This window comes from Xiphophorus couchianus, chromosome 11 (assembly GCF_001444195.1).
Source record: "Xiphophorus couchianus chromosome 11, X_couchianus-1.0, whole genome shotgun sequence".
Lineage (NCBI taxonomy): Eukaryota > Metazoa > Chordata > Actinopteri > Cyprinodontiformes > Poeciliidae > Xiphophorus > Xiphophorus couchianus.
Window position 1 is genome coordinate 12,445,702 of NC_040238.1, and position 15,866 is coordinate 12,461,567.

A 15,866-nucleotide genomic window follows, 5' to 3' on the forward strand; every position below is an offset into this window, starting at 1 on the left:
CGCTGGACTTTGGTTCTCATGGTGGGAGAGCTGGGAGGCAGTTGCTGCTGGGCGCTCACTGGAGATCAATGTGGAGGCTGCGCTCAAGTGCTGGGCAATAATTGAAAACATACATCATGTTTTGAGGCACAAAATCTGAACTGTTTGGGTTGCTTTAGTCTGGTGGACTCAACTATTAGGCATTGTGCACGGTGATGTAGCTCTTTCCCCTACAGGGTCGTTTTTAGGTATGCACTGACTGACCGTTTCGTGATCGATGATCGGTCGATACTCATGTGTGAAACTGATCTTATCCACTGTTTTTTCTACCTTCACAAGGCTGCGTTTAACAATAGTCAGCGTACCGATCCCAACTTTGCAATTATTTTGTTGTGTTCGTTTCAATTTCTTAATCGCGCAGTTTTTTACACAATTGATCTAGTTTTTACTTCTTTCCTGTATCCAGAAGTTCCAAACAGAACCTTTGTATTTGCTTGTTTCTGGTACGCCCATAAATCTGACACACAGGCAACATCTGCCAACAGCAGCGATGGACCTGGATTATTAAAATGTTCCGCCTCGAAGCTCCAGTAAATTATGCCTGACTAGGCCATGTGTTTCGGACGGTTGATTATTTCTGTGTGTTTTTATTTTTTTTTAATCTTATGATTTCAGATTTTGTTTCCAGGTTGACTTAAAAAGTGAACTACTGTAAATGTTAGGGACGCACAGATACGAGAATTTGGGCTGATAAAGATATTTACTAATATCCTTTTATCATATTTTTTATTCAATTACTTGATTAATCATCAGAATAATCGATAGATTACCCGTTTACTAAAATTAGAGTTTAAAACAGCATCTTTGTTCCTCTTTCACAAGCGAATGTTGGGTCTGACTTGATCCTAAATGACTGCGTAGAGAAACATCGAGGGATACTGGGAGGAAGCGGGTCTGAACTGGTTTTAATGGTGGCTCCTCTCTCTCTTTCTGCACCGTTGGGGTTTCTGTTTCTCAGAGAGACGGCAGCAGATTTCAAAATTCAATCTCCATGCAAACTAAGGAGGAAGATTGCTTTCTGCTGTTTAATGCCGCTAGGTTTGCTGTAATTGGTGACAAACAGATTCACACCAACATAAACGGATGCCTTTTGACGTATTACTGATATTTTACATGATTAAAAACCCGAAGCTCAACACGTTTTTTAACTAAAAAATGTTTCCCCGACGCCCGACAGGATTTCTTTTCATGTTTGTGAAACGGTTTCGGGATTGAAGCAGCTGACAGACCTCAAAAATGATTTAGGTTCAGCTTTTCTATAAACAGAGAGGAGAAACATTTCCTCATTTTCAGAGACGTTTTGAAAACGGACAAATCTGCTGTGATTGTGCTCCATGTCAGATTGTGCAAGAATCATTTTTTTCCCCCATATTTTATTTTTTCCTTTCATCCAAAATTTGGAGCTGCTATAAGAACATTTTAAACCGCAATGGTCCTTTCCCTGATCCAATTCTGACAACATTTTGGAGCAAAATGAGTAAAATATTTACGTGTTTCATGAAAACTGATGCTCTTATTCAATTTTGCTGAGATTTTCAATTAAAACGGATTGGAAAAACCTACATGTAGACGTTAAAAATCCTGGTTATTACTAAAAAGTCTCCAACTGAAGCATAAAGTGAACTCTTGTGCAGTAATGTTTTAAAACATCTGCGGAGAGAAGCCGTCGGAGTGGATTTGTTGTGGCAGGACGGTTACGGGCGACCTCGGCTCGACCCCGGCATGAATAAATCACACGAGTTCAAGCACAGTGCATGCATGCGTCTCTGCAGCTGCGGCGTCTTAGCGACTCTGTGAACCATTAAATTAAAGCAGAGTCAAACTGAATGCTTAGTTTTCACCTCAATATGGTTTACCTGCTGCTGCAGAGACCTAGCGCTAGCTTAGAGCGCTCTGATTTGTGGCGGCACCTCTGCAGACGTAATTAGCCCGCTGTAAGTAACGTTGACCCAGCCGGCGTCCATCACTTCTCCACCCAAACCTTTCCACTTCGCTAATTCCCCTCCGACAATAGCAGCCGTATAATTTCTCCGTCGGCTCGGGCTCCACCAAAAAGTGATTGGGAAGTAATTTTGGTCAGGGAAAAATGAGCACATTAGAGCGTAATGCTCGGCTCGGGGAGTAAATGTTATTGGTATCAACAGCAGAGAGGCATGTAGAGATAACGCGATGAGGAGGAAGGCAGGAAGTCGACACAAACATGGGATTGAAGAAAAATAAAGTCGTGTTTCCTCACCTGGATGAAACATCGCAGCTTATAAATAAATCTAAACTGACTTGCATCAAGATGTAATGAAAAGGAACAATATGGCCTCTGAGCCGATGTTTTTAAACATGAAATCTCATCAGAGACTGAACCGTATGAAGTCAGGTTCAGCGTTAGAGGAAACAACATTTTACTATCAGCTGTTATTTGCTCACGGTATCGGCCGATCTCTTTGCTTCAGGCGGCTGTGGAAGTGGGTTGTGGGATATTTATCTCAAAGCGGTTTATAGAGCTGTGCAGGCTGCCTGGAGAGCACTGCTCAAAACCAAGAAAAAAAACAGTTATTATAGAAATGCTCTCTATATAAAATATGACTTAAAAGAAATTTGATTTCCTAATTTAACGCCTTGACATTGGGTCTCTGTCTCTTTAAAAGCGCCTGCTCTTTCTGAAGCCCCGCCTCCAGGAAGTCATCCCAACATGGCTCCTCTATTAACCCTTTACCATTATTCCCAGCGTTGCTCTGAGCAGCAGCTCCTACAATGAGCTCAGCAGTTCCACCAGCTGTTTGCTAATTGCTGCTGGCTAGTCGGAAGGAGCTGAGTGGGGGAGGAGCTACGCCTCACAGGTGGAGCTAGGTTCACCCAGGTATTTTGTACAGCTGAACAGTTGCCATGGAGATTAAATGGTCAAGGCAACAGTCCAGGTATGGTTTTGATGTGGGAATAACATCATGACATGATGGAGAGCTAAAAAATATATATATTTTAAATGATTTTAAATCATACTGCCCCTTTAAGAACTTTCAAAACAGAGGAATTTCTTGAGTGAACAATTAAAGAGTTCTGACTGTAATTAATTCAAATACTACTGAAAGAGTGTAAGGAGAATCTTTTATTTCTATAGGATGACAACTAAATCCATAATAACCGAACCCTAAACCGTTTTTCAGCTGGAGTGTTTTAGGTTGGGAATGCATTCATAAATAAATGAAAATGTTCAACTTTGCAAACTTTTAGGTTCTATTTAACTTTGTGTTTTGAGTCATTCCGTCTGTCAACAATAACGTGTTAACGCGTGCAATTAATCTAAAAATGTTAACGTGTTAAAATCCCGTAAGCAGATGAATCTATTGTTTTGAGCTGAAAGCCTCTCCTGAGCAGGTTCACCGCGTTCTGGACTCGACACACAGAAAGCAACAAACGTTTAAAATGTCTCAACTTTCTTGTGTTGCGTTAAATTGTGACTGTCGCCTTGTGGCACAATTTCCACAGGAAATGAGACCTGGACAGATTTTTTGTGGCCCCCAACAGCACTTCAAAAATGATACTAATTTATTTATTAAAACTTAGATTTTTAATCAGGGTAAAATTATTGCAAAAATACTTTTCTTGCAATGGAAAATGTTAAGTATGACACAAAGTGTTTGTCTTTTTATAAGTAAACGTGTATAATAAGTACAACCAGGTCTATCCTGAAACTTTTGCGGGTTTTGTTTAATTTCTTAAACTTGGCTAAATACAGAAAACACCAAGTCCTGTTCTTGTAACGGAGAAAAAATGTGTTCAAATGAGCCAAAAGGATTTTGGAAACTAGATGGCTTTGTTTTAATACAGAAAAAACTTTTTCATGTTTTGGATCTATGATAAATAACATCATTTTCATACAAAAACCAAAAAGTAAAAAAATCAGGTGACTATGTGGCAAATTTTAGTTTTATATATACTTTTTTTTTCTAGGTCTGTGGATACTTTTGACTTAACCTGGCATCACCGGTGATGTTTTTATTTCAGTAAAGTAAGTGAGTGTTTAAGAGGAACAGTTGATGTGAAACTGTTGTTTGAAACAGGAAGAGGATTCCTGCGTCATCCGTGTTGCTCTAAAGAAAGGTGGAGAGCGGATCAACGGTGTGGTTAATAAAGCAGCCAGACTTCAGCAGTGAGCTGTTAATATATCCACAGATCCCTTGTTTTAAAGTCAAGTCGCATTTCTTGAATTATGCCAGCAGAGTGTTTAGTATGCTCCTAGTGTGACAAATGAGCACCTGTGTTAACAGCTTAGCGGCCTCATAAATCACTCAGTGTTTTACATTTAATTATGCTGCTGTTCATGTTCAGTCTCCTAAAACTGGCTTAAATTGAGCAAAGTGTTCACGACTTGAAAAAACCTGCATGAATCACAGAAACGTCATAGGTTTGGCGTTTCAGCTTACCGTAGACATAGAGGACGTAGTCGTCGAAGGACTCGCCCAGCTGGTTGGAAGCCACACACCGGTACGTCCCGTTGTACGACTTGTTCAGGTTCTCGATGTAGAGATCGCCGCCGGTGATGACCGCGTGGGACGGGACGTCGTCATCCACCTTCAGCCAGTTGACCCGCTGCGGCCTGGAAAGGGAACGTCAGGAAACAGTGAGGACAAAGAGACGCTGGAGGTCCTCAACCATCGGCCTGGATGCCTCCCGTCAGCTAAACCGAAGACGGTTGTTGAATAAACTATGGAACGTCCCTAGCTTCTTCGACATTTGACCGCCTGCAAAGACTTCAAACTTCCTCTGAAACAGTGGAGTTGGCACCAATTTTGATAGATCTGAAGAAGGTGGGCGGTCCAACTTCACTCAGGTTAAAGCTGACCTATGTGCATCCTTTGAACAGTGCAGAACCGGTCTATTTTTTGAACAAAATCATTCTTAGAAATTGAGATTTTAGTTTGCTCAGTTGTTCCTACTTCGAGTCGTTTTAGGGCATCTTGTCAATTTAAATCCCAATAAGCTGCTGCTGGCCACGCCCCCCAACTCCACGTTTACACTCACACATGAAAATGACTGCAAACAGATGCACAATTGTACAACTGTACATCTTTGAAAAGCAGAAGTGGAGCCTCCTGCACAACCAATAAGAATGTAACAAGTGGATTCTGGATGGTAAGTCAACAAAAAATCACTTGTCTTTTCCAGCAACCACTGCACAACACATACAGCCATATACGCAGTCACCTCCCTGACTCCAGAGCTGCGCGCACACAGACTTGGCCGACATGTTTGTAAAGGAGCAGTAAAATGTAAAATCGACTGTTTTGAGCTTTATATCATGTTATAATGTTATTCACTCATGAAAAACATAACTGGAGAGTTGCTTTGATTCTGTCATGCATGTTTGAGAAATCCATACCAACAGGTCAACACTATACTACTGTAAATGTGTAACATACACTGCAAAAACACAAAATCTTACCAAGTATTTTTGGTTTAGTTTCTAATGTAAACATCTTAGAGCACCTAAAATAAGACAAAACTAACTTAGTAACCTTTTAGAAAGATAAATGAGAAATTTCTAGTTTTCAAATTATTTAACTTATAACAAGACATGTTTCTCATGTTGGAAGTAAAGTCACTTATAGAACCCTGTTGATGGGTAAAAAGTTTATTTTTCCTTTCTGTCGCTACATTTTTTCCAAAATAGGTTTATTCCAGACACAGTTTTGATCAATTCTAAAATGAGTTTGGTTATTAAGGAGACTAATGAATTTAAATCTAATTGTTTTCTTGTGTTAAATGAATGCTACTAATTGCAGCAGCTTCGTCTTGCATTGATATTTTTACCTGTGTAGGTGGGCAACTATTAAGCGTCAGCCTTTGTTCTGGTTTCTTCTTGAGTAGCGGGGTGGTTTATTCCATTTTTATGACAATAAGCTCCAAGTACCCTGAGTAGCAGCGGGTTGGGGAGGGGGGAAGGAGACAAAAAACATCTCCATTTGGCTGCAGCAGCTTCCAGAGGCCGCTGCCAGCTCCCGTTATTTCCCCTGAGCGCGCGCTGATGGCCTCTCTTGTTGCATTTTGTTGCGGCGTTTTAAGTTGCTTCCCTCCCTTTGAAACCAAATTTGGTGGGGATCAAGCACAGAAATCGAAGAAGTGGAGAAAAAATAATAAAAGATGAAGCGGGGAAAAAATTCAACCCAAAAAGAATCCGAAGCAAAACAAGCAAAGCCCAAGTGTGTTTAATGGCCGACAGAAGAAAAGTAAAGAAAAATATAAGTTCTGATGGAGCGGATAGTCTATAGGTGGAGTGGATGTTGTGAGAGAAGCTGAAATGAATTCAGTGGAGGCTGATAGACAGAGATAGACCAAAGAGGTAAGATGGGGATGCAAGGAGAGAGGAAGGGCAGGCGTCTGGAATACAAATGGCCGCCTGCAGCCGGGCGCGGCGCCGCTATCTGCTGTAATGACTACACAACTCTCAGCAGCTCTAATGAAAATGACTTCCAATTCCCGGCTCACTGTATTGATTGTGTTTTCATCTTTAGAAAATGAATACAGGGAGCGCTTGTCTCGATGCCAAGTTTGAAAACCGTGGGGGTCGGTTGGGTTGGGGTGTGTGTGTGTGTGTGTTGGGGCACATGGTGTTTTGATCTGTGTGTTTTGTGTCTGTGTGTTCATGTTGTGTCCCGCTTTAGCAGATCATAGAATAAAAACCGGCCCTGGCAGCTCCAGATTAGGATGTCTGGAATAAAGCTGGAGGTTTCAGCTGAATTTCACTTCGTCCTGCTCACCTGGATTTTAACTGATTAAAAATCATTTTGAGGAGTTTTTATTAAAAAAAATATATAAATGAATGAAAATATGAATATTTTTTTCCGCATTAAATAAAGGTTTAGACATTTGACACTTTACTTACAAATATGTTAATGCAGTGATGTCAAAACCTTTATTTCCAAGCTAAATAACATTTTGGTGAATTATTTTCCTTTTCGCTGGTCCGCAACAAATTAACATGTATTTTAATTTTAAAGGTCCAAAAAAAAAAAAAAAGTCTGAGTTGTACAGTTTCCTAACTTGTTGGTCAGGATATCAGTTTTATTTTATTCCCAGCAAAAAACAAAACAACAACAAAAAAAACTGACCTTGAAAACCCTTTACTGGATTTAGCCCAATATAATTATTGGGTCTGTTTTTGAGCAAAAGGTCACTGGGGATTTCTGGTCCTACTTACGACGACAAAACAAAAACAAAAACCCAACATGGCTAACTAAAGAGAACAAAAATACACTTATTGTTTTCATATAAAGAAAAGCACAAAAAAATCTCCATCTGCATCAGCTCCATTTGCTGCTTAGTTATTGAATAAACATATCTGCTTATTCAATAATTTAAAGGAGGCTCTGAACTTAAATTGTTGATTAATTTTGTTGATAAATGAAGACAGGACAGCATCCCCACAGCATGGTGCTGCCACAGCACAGGTGAGCTCTGTAAATGATGCAGGTGGTTCAGGTACACAGTTCTACATGAAGAAACTAACTTGCTGTGTTTCTGTTACAAATGTGTGCAAAACTTTGCCAACACTCCACTAATGTAAAAACAACAACAACAAAAACAACACAATTTCACAATTGCGATGTTTCTATTAAATAAGAAATTAAAATCTTATGTTAATAACTTTGCTCAAGCCATTCAAAAACATGCATTCAACACGGCATGCTGCTGTCTTCTTCGTGGTTTTCGCCAGTAGTAACATCCTGTTGTTGATCATGTGATGCGAAAAAACTGACTCCATTGCAGTTTTGCGAAATAAACCAATTAGTCAGCACATCCTGGCGCCGACATCTTTTAATCAAATAATTGTTTTTGGGAATTTGGCTCGTTTCCATTAAGCAAATTTATTTTCAAAACGTCAAATTGCGCAATTATATGTTAGATGGAATCTGTAGAAAGTACTCCAGTAAATGCACAACTTCTTAACTGGGATCAGTTGGAGTTAATGTATGATCAAATAAACTTGTTCTTATTTTATAAATTGCCTTGAAATGACATTTAAAACCAACATGACTTCTCTGTGTTTTTTTGTTTGCCGCAGTTGCTCCTCTCATTAGGTCACTTTCATATAATATTCACAACTCCGCCATCATCCAATGATTGTTTTGTTCTGTTTAGATCTGAGTGGCCTTGTCAACAAATTAACAGGAGCGACACAAACGCTGCCAGCTATACGGAGGCCTCAACCGTCCAGCGGGACGTCTGCCCGCGGCGCTCGCTCTTTTATTCTCCCCCGTTCGCTAATGGCTGTATTTGCACTCCATTACATCTCCTATCACACAGACCTGTCATCTGAGCAAACCAACACCTGCGTTCGCCACCGATACGTACGAAATGGCTGCCTAATGAGAGACGGGCAGGAGCTTCCACATGACACCGACAGACATTTGCAGGAATCAATTATCACCAATGAAAGCCTCAGTAAGTTTCCAACATGAAGGGGGAAAAAAAAGATTCAACTGTTTCTGCTGCAACTCAACATTTAGCTGCATTTATCAAAACTGTTTATGCATTCACGTCCTCGATGGAAAATCCTTTTGAAAACGTTTAAAGAGGCGATGGATGATTTTTGTTTTGCAGTTTGGAGGAGGAGGTCCTAAAAATTCGCTTGCTAAACTTTCGGCTGTCACGTTAAAGAAGTTAAAAATGTAACTTGCTTTTTGATCAACATGGATGCTGAATGCTTCTAAAGCTGCAGAGTTCATTAATTGTGCAATTGACAATTTTTAACTTGCAATTTTTTCCTTTAAAATGAAAATACGGTCACAGATGGAAAGACCAGGAGCTTATGTAACAATTAGTAAATACCAGCAATTATTATTTATTGTTTTACGGATGAAAGATATATCGGCACGAACGTCGGTACCGGAAAATATGAGTAATTTTTAATATATCGGAATCAGTTCAATAATTTATTTATCTATATCTGGTTGCCGTTTGTTTCTGGGCTCTTCTTTTTCCCCCAACGGTTTCGAAATGGTAATAAAATATTTATAATATTGGCAAATATCGGTTATCGACCACAGCAACAATATTAAATCGGTTATTTACCAATTTGCAAATCTAAAATCAAACCAGATTTTTTGTCAGGTTCTTCCTGTTAAATGGAAGAACCTGACAATCCTGTTAAATGAAGAATCCTGTTAAATTGTTCATTTCAACTGTCGCCACGTGCCATTGCTCCATGAGAGGGATTGCTGTAACGTCAACAGCTTGACGCAGTTATCTGTAGACTGTCGCTACTCGCTTGCTAAGAAGGAGGGATCTGTGTTTGGTTATTAGCTGTGTTTACATCAGCAGTGGCTGCTAACTAGCTGTACTTGCTAACTAGTGAGGTTGCTAGTCGTCCACACAACATATGACTTAAAAATAAGCAAAAGAGTCAGATTTCAGCAGAGCGCAAATCTGTAAATCACATAGCAGGTTTGTAGTTTCCTATTTTTTGGCTTTAAAGATTTTTTTTTGTCTAAGTTCAGCAACTAGAAGTCCAAATACACTCAATATTTATTTGGAATTGCTTGAGGTGTTAGTCATTGGAACTAAACAAAACTAAATTAATATGAAAATATAACAGAGCTTCATGGGAACATGCTGTACGCTTGTAATTATCAAAGAGAAGAAACTGAACTAAACTGCAAACCACTTCATGAAAACTTGCTTTATGTGATTAACCGTCAAAACAAAGAGCTTTACTTTAACTTTATCAAAAAATAACATAGATTATCAATTATTAATTCAACAGTAGCAGAATTTCATGGTATAAATACAGTGTTGACAGCTGAACGAATTAGAAACAAGCTTAGTAAAAGTTACCACTAGTTTAGCGAACAATATTTAATTCATAAAAGACACGACTCTTAATTGGGATGTAATTTACACAAATATACATAAATGTGTGAAGCCTTTTCCATAAATACATGCATAATGTCTCATTAAAATGTGGGCAAATAGCGCTGATTTAGGAGCATCAAATGGACATTAAAACTGTAACTTTTGCATGTTTTTTTTTTTGCAAGTTGAGGTTGCATGCCCAAAGCATAAAAATCTTACTCTACGCAGGATTTAAAAACAAAAAGTGAAGCTTCTGAAGGTTTCAGAGGCTGTCAGTAAACTCAATAAATGACCATGAAGCAGGAAAATTAGGTAGAAAATGCTGAGAAATAACACAGAAAATGCAGTGGAGCAGCAGAGTGAAGCAGACAGTTTAGAGTTGGGTATTAAGGCCAGCATGTGATAGATTCTCACTCAGTAGACCCAGAGGAACAGAGGAAATATTTTATCTCCTTTATGAGCTGCTACAGATACTGTACGTACTGAGCAGCTGCTTGCTGAGTTATTTAATATTAACTGCTTCCTATACAGAGAGGAAAAAAATAATTTCTTCCCCGAGTCGGAGAATGATTCAGCTCTGGCGCGCAGAAGTATGTCAGAGAAATAACTCAAGGTAAAACACAGAAAACTTCTCACCGTGCTCCTCAGAAAAATCTTTATTTTATGGCGTCATTTTTACTTAAACGGCTGCTGCCTGGAGGTTTTCCAGATGAAAAGAAAACCGTCCCCGACTTCAACAAGAAAGAGGAAAATAAAGCTTAATAAATAACGCTAAACTTGAAAGATTCATGCGGCCTGATACGACTTTGCTGCGAGTTATTTAAACACCATATTAAGATCAATGTGCTTAATACTTTATAATAAATTAAACTACACTCAGTTTTTCAGTGGGGAGTTTCACTGAAACAAAGCTGAGCCGTTTTCATGTCAAAACGTGGTTAAGATGATGTCACTGGAGGTTCCTAAACAACGGATGGGTGGATGGATGGATGGATGGATGGATGGATGGATGGATGTACAGGTTGTGCCAATGACTCCTTTTCTTCAGCCAATCCAATCCAAGCTTTCTCTCCACGCTTTGTTGGTGGTTTTCAGTTTGAACTTTGATGTGTAAAAATCGTTCTCATCTCAGATCATCTGAGATCCCTGCAGCCTAGAACAGTGGCACCTCCAAGGGGTTGGCAGAAGGGGCCATGGCCCCCCTGGGAAAATGATTGGTTGAAAAAAGTGTTTGAAAGTGACTTACTGGGGTTTGCCTTTGGCTTGACACGTCAGCTCCAGGTTTTCTCCTTCTCTTGTCAAACCCTGAGGAAATTCCACCACGATCTTCACCTCTGGTTTGTCTGAAACCACGAGAGAAAAACAAGAAAAGATCGTATGACTCAGAAGAAAAAGACACAGGAGGGGGAAAAAATAACAGACCCACAAGGTCTGATAGCTCCAAAACGCATACTTTATGTACAGTCCAAACAAAAAATCACATCATGCAAAGTTAATCCAAAATTCTTGTGTTGAGCAAATACACCAAGATTACTGAACTCTGGAGACAAAGATTAGCTGCATTTTTATTTACCAAAAAAATCAAATAATTTGGAATTATGAAAATAAATTTGAAAAAAAAAGAGTTTTTGCCCTGCAGAGAGGTGTTTTTTAAATGTATTTATTTTTACAAAATTACAAAGGAAACATTTTTCCACATCATACAAGTCATTGGTGGAAAAAAATCCAGGAAGTGGTAGGAGCAAGATGGTGCTGCATGTTTTTTTTTTAACTTGAAGAAATTTATTCACATATGATTTTAAGTTTGTTTCCTGTTTAATAGAAACACTGTAACTGCAAAATTGTGTGGGGGGTTTTCGCAAAAAGATGTTTTTTTTAGCAGGATATCGACAAAGTTTTGGTTTTAGGTCGAAAAGAAAGACGATGGAGAATCTGAATCCTTTAAAAGATGAAAAGCAAAATGAGGAAGCCCATTCAAGCGGAACTGACGGCTAACGTTTAGCGTCCTGCTAAAGGGAAACGTGTGGAGCAGAATGTGTGGAAAAGCTGCTGCTCCAAGCAGACAGAGCGAGCAATCTGAGGTTCCCGACAGACACAACAAAAGATGCAACAATCAGAGCAACATCCATGACTCGCCTCGGCTGCGATTGAGTGCGAGGCGGTCAATTTTATGCTGCTCAAAGGAACCTTTATTGACAAACCAACAAAAACAACAAGCAGCACCAGCTTGACCTCGGTGGAATCAGCTTGACATAAACAATAAAATTACATTCAAGGCGTTTTTCCTTTACACTTCCTGCTCTCTGAACCATGGACGGCTCTTCTGGAGCTGCATCCTAAACGGATTCTACACGAACCGCAAACCAAAGCATGGGATAAACCTTCAGGGCTCGGAACGTTAGCTGGGCCGCACTAGAAGTCAACCTGCAAACGGCAAAAGGAAACATTCCACCAGAAAACAGAAGATGGCGCTTCAGAGCCAGAGAAACTTAAACTGTGGACGTATTATATTAAAGGAAGCAGAAAAGTTGCAAGACGTTTCTAAGCAACAGAGAGAGGAACTTCTGCAGATAACAGGAAGGCTAAGCAAAATGTTCTGGTTTTCTTGCTTCTTGCACATCACGGATTATGGGGGCGTTTGGAAATGTTGGTAGTCTCAGAGTAAAACTAAAGCTACACAGATAAAAAACACATAGAATGCTAACTGCTAGCATAAGGTGCTAACAGCAGCTTCTATAATAATCGGTTTTGTCTTTAGATAACAGTGTGAACCAGTTTACTGCAGAGCTGTGTAGCACTGACTACTCTCTCGTGCACACTGTGTAATATCGCCTCTGCTGCCAAGATAAATAAGAAATGATTGAGCAGAAATAGCAAAAGCTCTAAATTAAAAATTAGCTCTGCTGTTAGCGCATTACTCCTCCATGGGCTGCCACCTTATCGTGGTGGAGGGGTTTGAGTGCCCCAATGATCCTAGGAGCTATGCTGTCTGGGGCTTCATGCCCCTGGTAGGGTCACCCAAGGCAGACAGGTCCTAGGTGAGGGACCAGACAAAGTGCAGCCCGAAGACCCCAATGATGAAGGAAAACCTTGGACTTGGTGTTCCCTCGCCCGGACGCGGGTCACCGGGGCCCCACTCTGGAGCCAGGCCTGGAGGGGGGGCACGATGGCGAGCGTCTGGTGGCCGGGCTTTTACCCATGGAGCCCGGCCGGGCTCAGCCCGAAGAGGAAACATGGGCCCCCCCTCCCATGGGCCCACCACCCGTGGGAGGGGCCAAAGGGGTCGGGTGCACTGTGTGATGGGTGGCGGCCAAGGGAGGGGACCCTGGCGGTCCGATCCTCGGTTGCAGAAACTGGCTCTTGGGACGTGGAATGTCACCTCTCTGGTGGGGAAGGAGCCGGAGCTAGTGCGTGAGGTCGAGAGGTTCCGGCTAGAAATAGTCGGTCTCACCTCGACGCATGGCTCTGGTTCTGGAACCAGTCTCCTTGAGAGGGGCTGGACATACTTCCACTCTGGAGTTGCCCAGGGAGAGAGACGTTGGGCAGGAGTGGGCATACTTGTTGCTCCCCATCTCGGCGCCTGTACGTTGGGGTTTACCCCGGTGAACGAGAGGGTAGCACAGGGGTGGGCAACTCCAGGCCTCGAGGGCCGGACTCCTGCAACTTTTAGATGCATCTCCACTTCAACACACCTGAGTCAAATAATGAGGTCATTAGCAGGACTCTGGAGAACCTGACTGCACTTGGGAGGTGATTCAGCTGCTGGATTCAAGTGTGTTGGACCAGGGAGACTTGCAAGAGTTGCAGGACACCGGCCCTCGAGGACCAGGATTGCCCACCCCTGGGGTAGCATCCCTCCGCCTACGGGTGGGGGGACGGGTTCTGACTGTCGTTTGTGCTTACGGGCCGAACGACAGTTCAGATTACCCACCCTTTTTGGAGTCCTTAGAGGGGGTACTGGAGAGTGCTCCTCCTGGGGACTCCCTTGTTCTGCTGGGGGACTTCAACGCTCACGTGGGCAACGACAGTGAGACCTGGAGGGGCGTGGTTGGGAGGAACGGCCCACCCGACCTGAACTCGAGCGGTGTTCTGTTGCTGGACTTCTGTGCTCGCCATGGATTGTCCATAACGAACACCATGTTCAAGCATAAGGGTGTCCATATGTGCACTTGGCACCAGGACACCCTAGGCCGCAGTTCGATGATCGACTTTGTCATCGTTTCATCGGATCTGCGGCCGTATGTCTTGGACACTCGGGTGAAGAGAGGTGCGGAGCTGTCCACTGACCACTACCTGGTGGTGAGTTGGCTCCGGTGGCGGGGGCGAAAGCCGGTCAGACCTGGCAGGCCCAAACGTGTTGTGAGGGTCTGCTGGGAACGTCTGGCGGAATCCCCTGTGAGACGGAGCTTTAACTCCCATCTCCGGCAAAACTTCGAACACGTCCCGGGGGAGGTGGGGGACATGGAGTCTGAGTGGACCGTGTTCCGTGCCTCCATTGTCGAGGCGGCCGATCGGAGCTGTGGCCGCAAGGTTGTCGGTGCCTGTCGCGGCGGCAACCCTCGAACCCGTTGGTGGACACCTTCGGTGAGGGATGCCGTCAGGCTGAAGAAGGAGTCCTATCGAGCCTTTTTGGCCTGTGGGACTCCGGAAGCAGCTGATGGGTACCGGCGGGCGAAGCGGCATGCGGCTCGGGCGGTTGCTGAGGCAAAAACTCGGGTGTGGGAGGAGTTTGGAGAGGCCATGGAGAAAGACTTCCGCACGGCTTCGAGGCGATTCTGGTCCATCATCCGGCGTCTCAGGGGGGGGAAGCGGTACAGCACCAACACTGTTTATAGTGGGGATGGTGTGCTGCTGACCTCTACTCGGGACGTTGTGGGCCGGTGGGCAGAGTACTTCGAAGACCTCCTCAATCCCACCAACATGCCTTCCACTGAGGAAGCGGAGCCTGGGGACTCTGGGTTGGGCTCTCCAATCTCTGGGGGTGAGGTTGCCGAGGTGGTTAAAAAGCTCCTCGGTGGCAAGGCCCCGGGGGTGGATGAGATCCGCCCGGAGTTCCTTAAGGCTCTGGATGTTGTAGGGTTGTGTTGGTTGACGCGACTCTGCAATATCGCATGGACATCGGGGGCAGTTCCCCTGGATTGGCAGACTGGGGTGGTGGTCCCCCTGTTCAAAAAGGGGGACCGGAGGGTGTGCTCCAATTATAGAGGGGTCACACTCTTAAGCCTCCCTGGCAAGGTCTATTCAGGGGTCCTGGAGAGGAGGGTCCGTCGGATAGTCGAACCTCGGATTCAGGAAGAGCAGTGTGGTTTTCGTCCTGGTCGTGGAACACTGGACCAGCTCTACACCCTCAGCAGGGTCCTGGAGGGTGCATGGGAGTTCGCCCAACCAGTCTACATGTGTTTTGTGGACTTGGAGAAGGCGTTCGACCGTGTCCCTCGGGGAGCCCTGTGGGGGGTTCTCCGGGAGTATGGGGTACCGGGCCCTTTGATACGGGCTGTCAGGTCCCTGTATGACCGGTGTCAGAGTCTGGTCCGCATTGCCGGCAGTAAGTCGGGCTCGTTTCCGGTGAGAGTTGGACTCCGCCAGGGCTGCCCTTTGTCACCGATTCTGTTCATCACTTTCATGGACAGAATTTCTAGGCGCAGCCAAGGTGTTGAGGGGATCCGATTTGGTGGCCTCAGGATCTCATCTCTGCTTTTCGCAGACGATGTGGTCCTTTTGGCTTCATCAGATCGTGATCTGCAGCTCTCGCTGGATCGGTTCGCAGCCGAGTGTGAAGCGGCCGGGATGGGGATCAGTGCCTCCAAATCCGAGGCCATGGTCTTGAGCCGGAAAAGGGTAGAGTGCCTTCTCCGGGTCAGGGGGGGTGTCCTGCCCCAAGTGGAGGAGTTTAAGTATCTCGGGATCTTGTTCACGAATGGGGGAAGAAGGGAGCGGGAGATCGACAGGCGGATTGGCGCAGCGTCTGCTGTCAAGCGGGC

The 15,866-nt window shown here is 43.4% G+C and overlaps 1 protein-coding gene across 4 annotated transcripts in view; it reads right to left on the reverse strand.

Moving 5' to 3' along the window:
* cadm1a (cell adhesion molecule 1a) overlaps positions 1–15,866 on the reverse strand; it is a 396,597-nt gene that overhangs the window by 52,450 nt on the left and 328,281 nt on the right. For all 4 annotated transcript variants that reach the window (XM_028031634.1, XM_028031635.1, XM_028031636.1 and 1 more), the window contains exons 7-8: positions 11,132–11,228; positions 4,458–4,630 (exon numbers count right to left, since the gene is read on the reverse strand). In XM_028031634.1, coding sequence (XP_027887435.1) covers positions 4,458–4,630; positions 11,132–11,228 — 270 coding nt within the window. The remainder of the gene's footprint in view (positions 1–4,457; positions 4,631–11,131; positions 11,229–15,866) is intronic.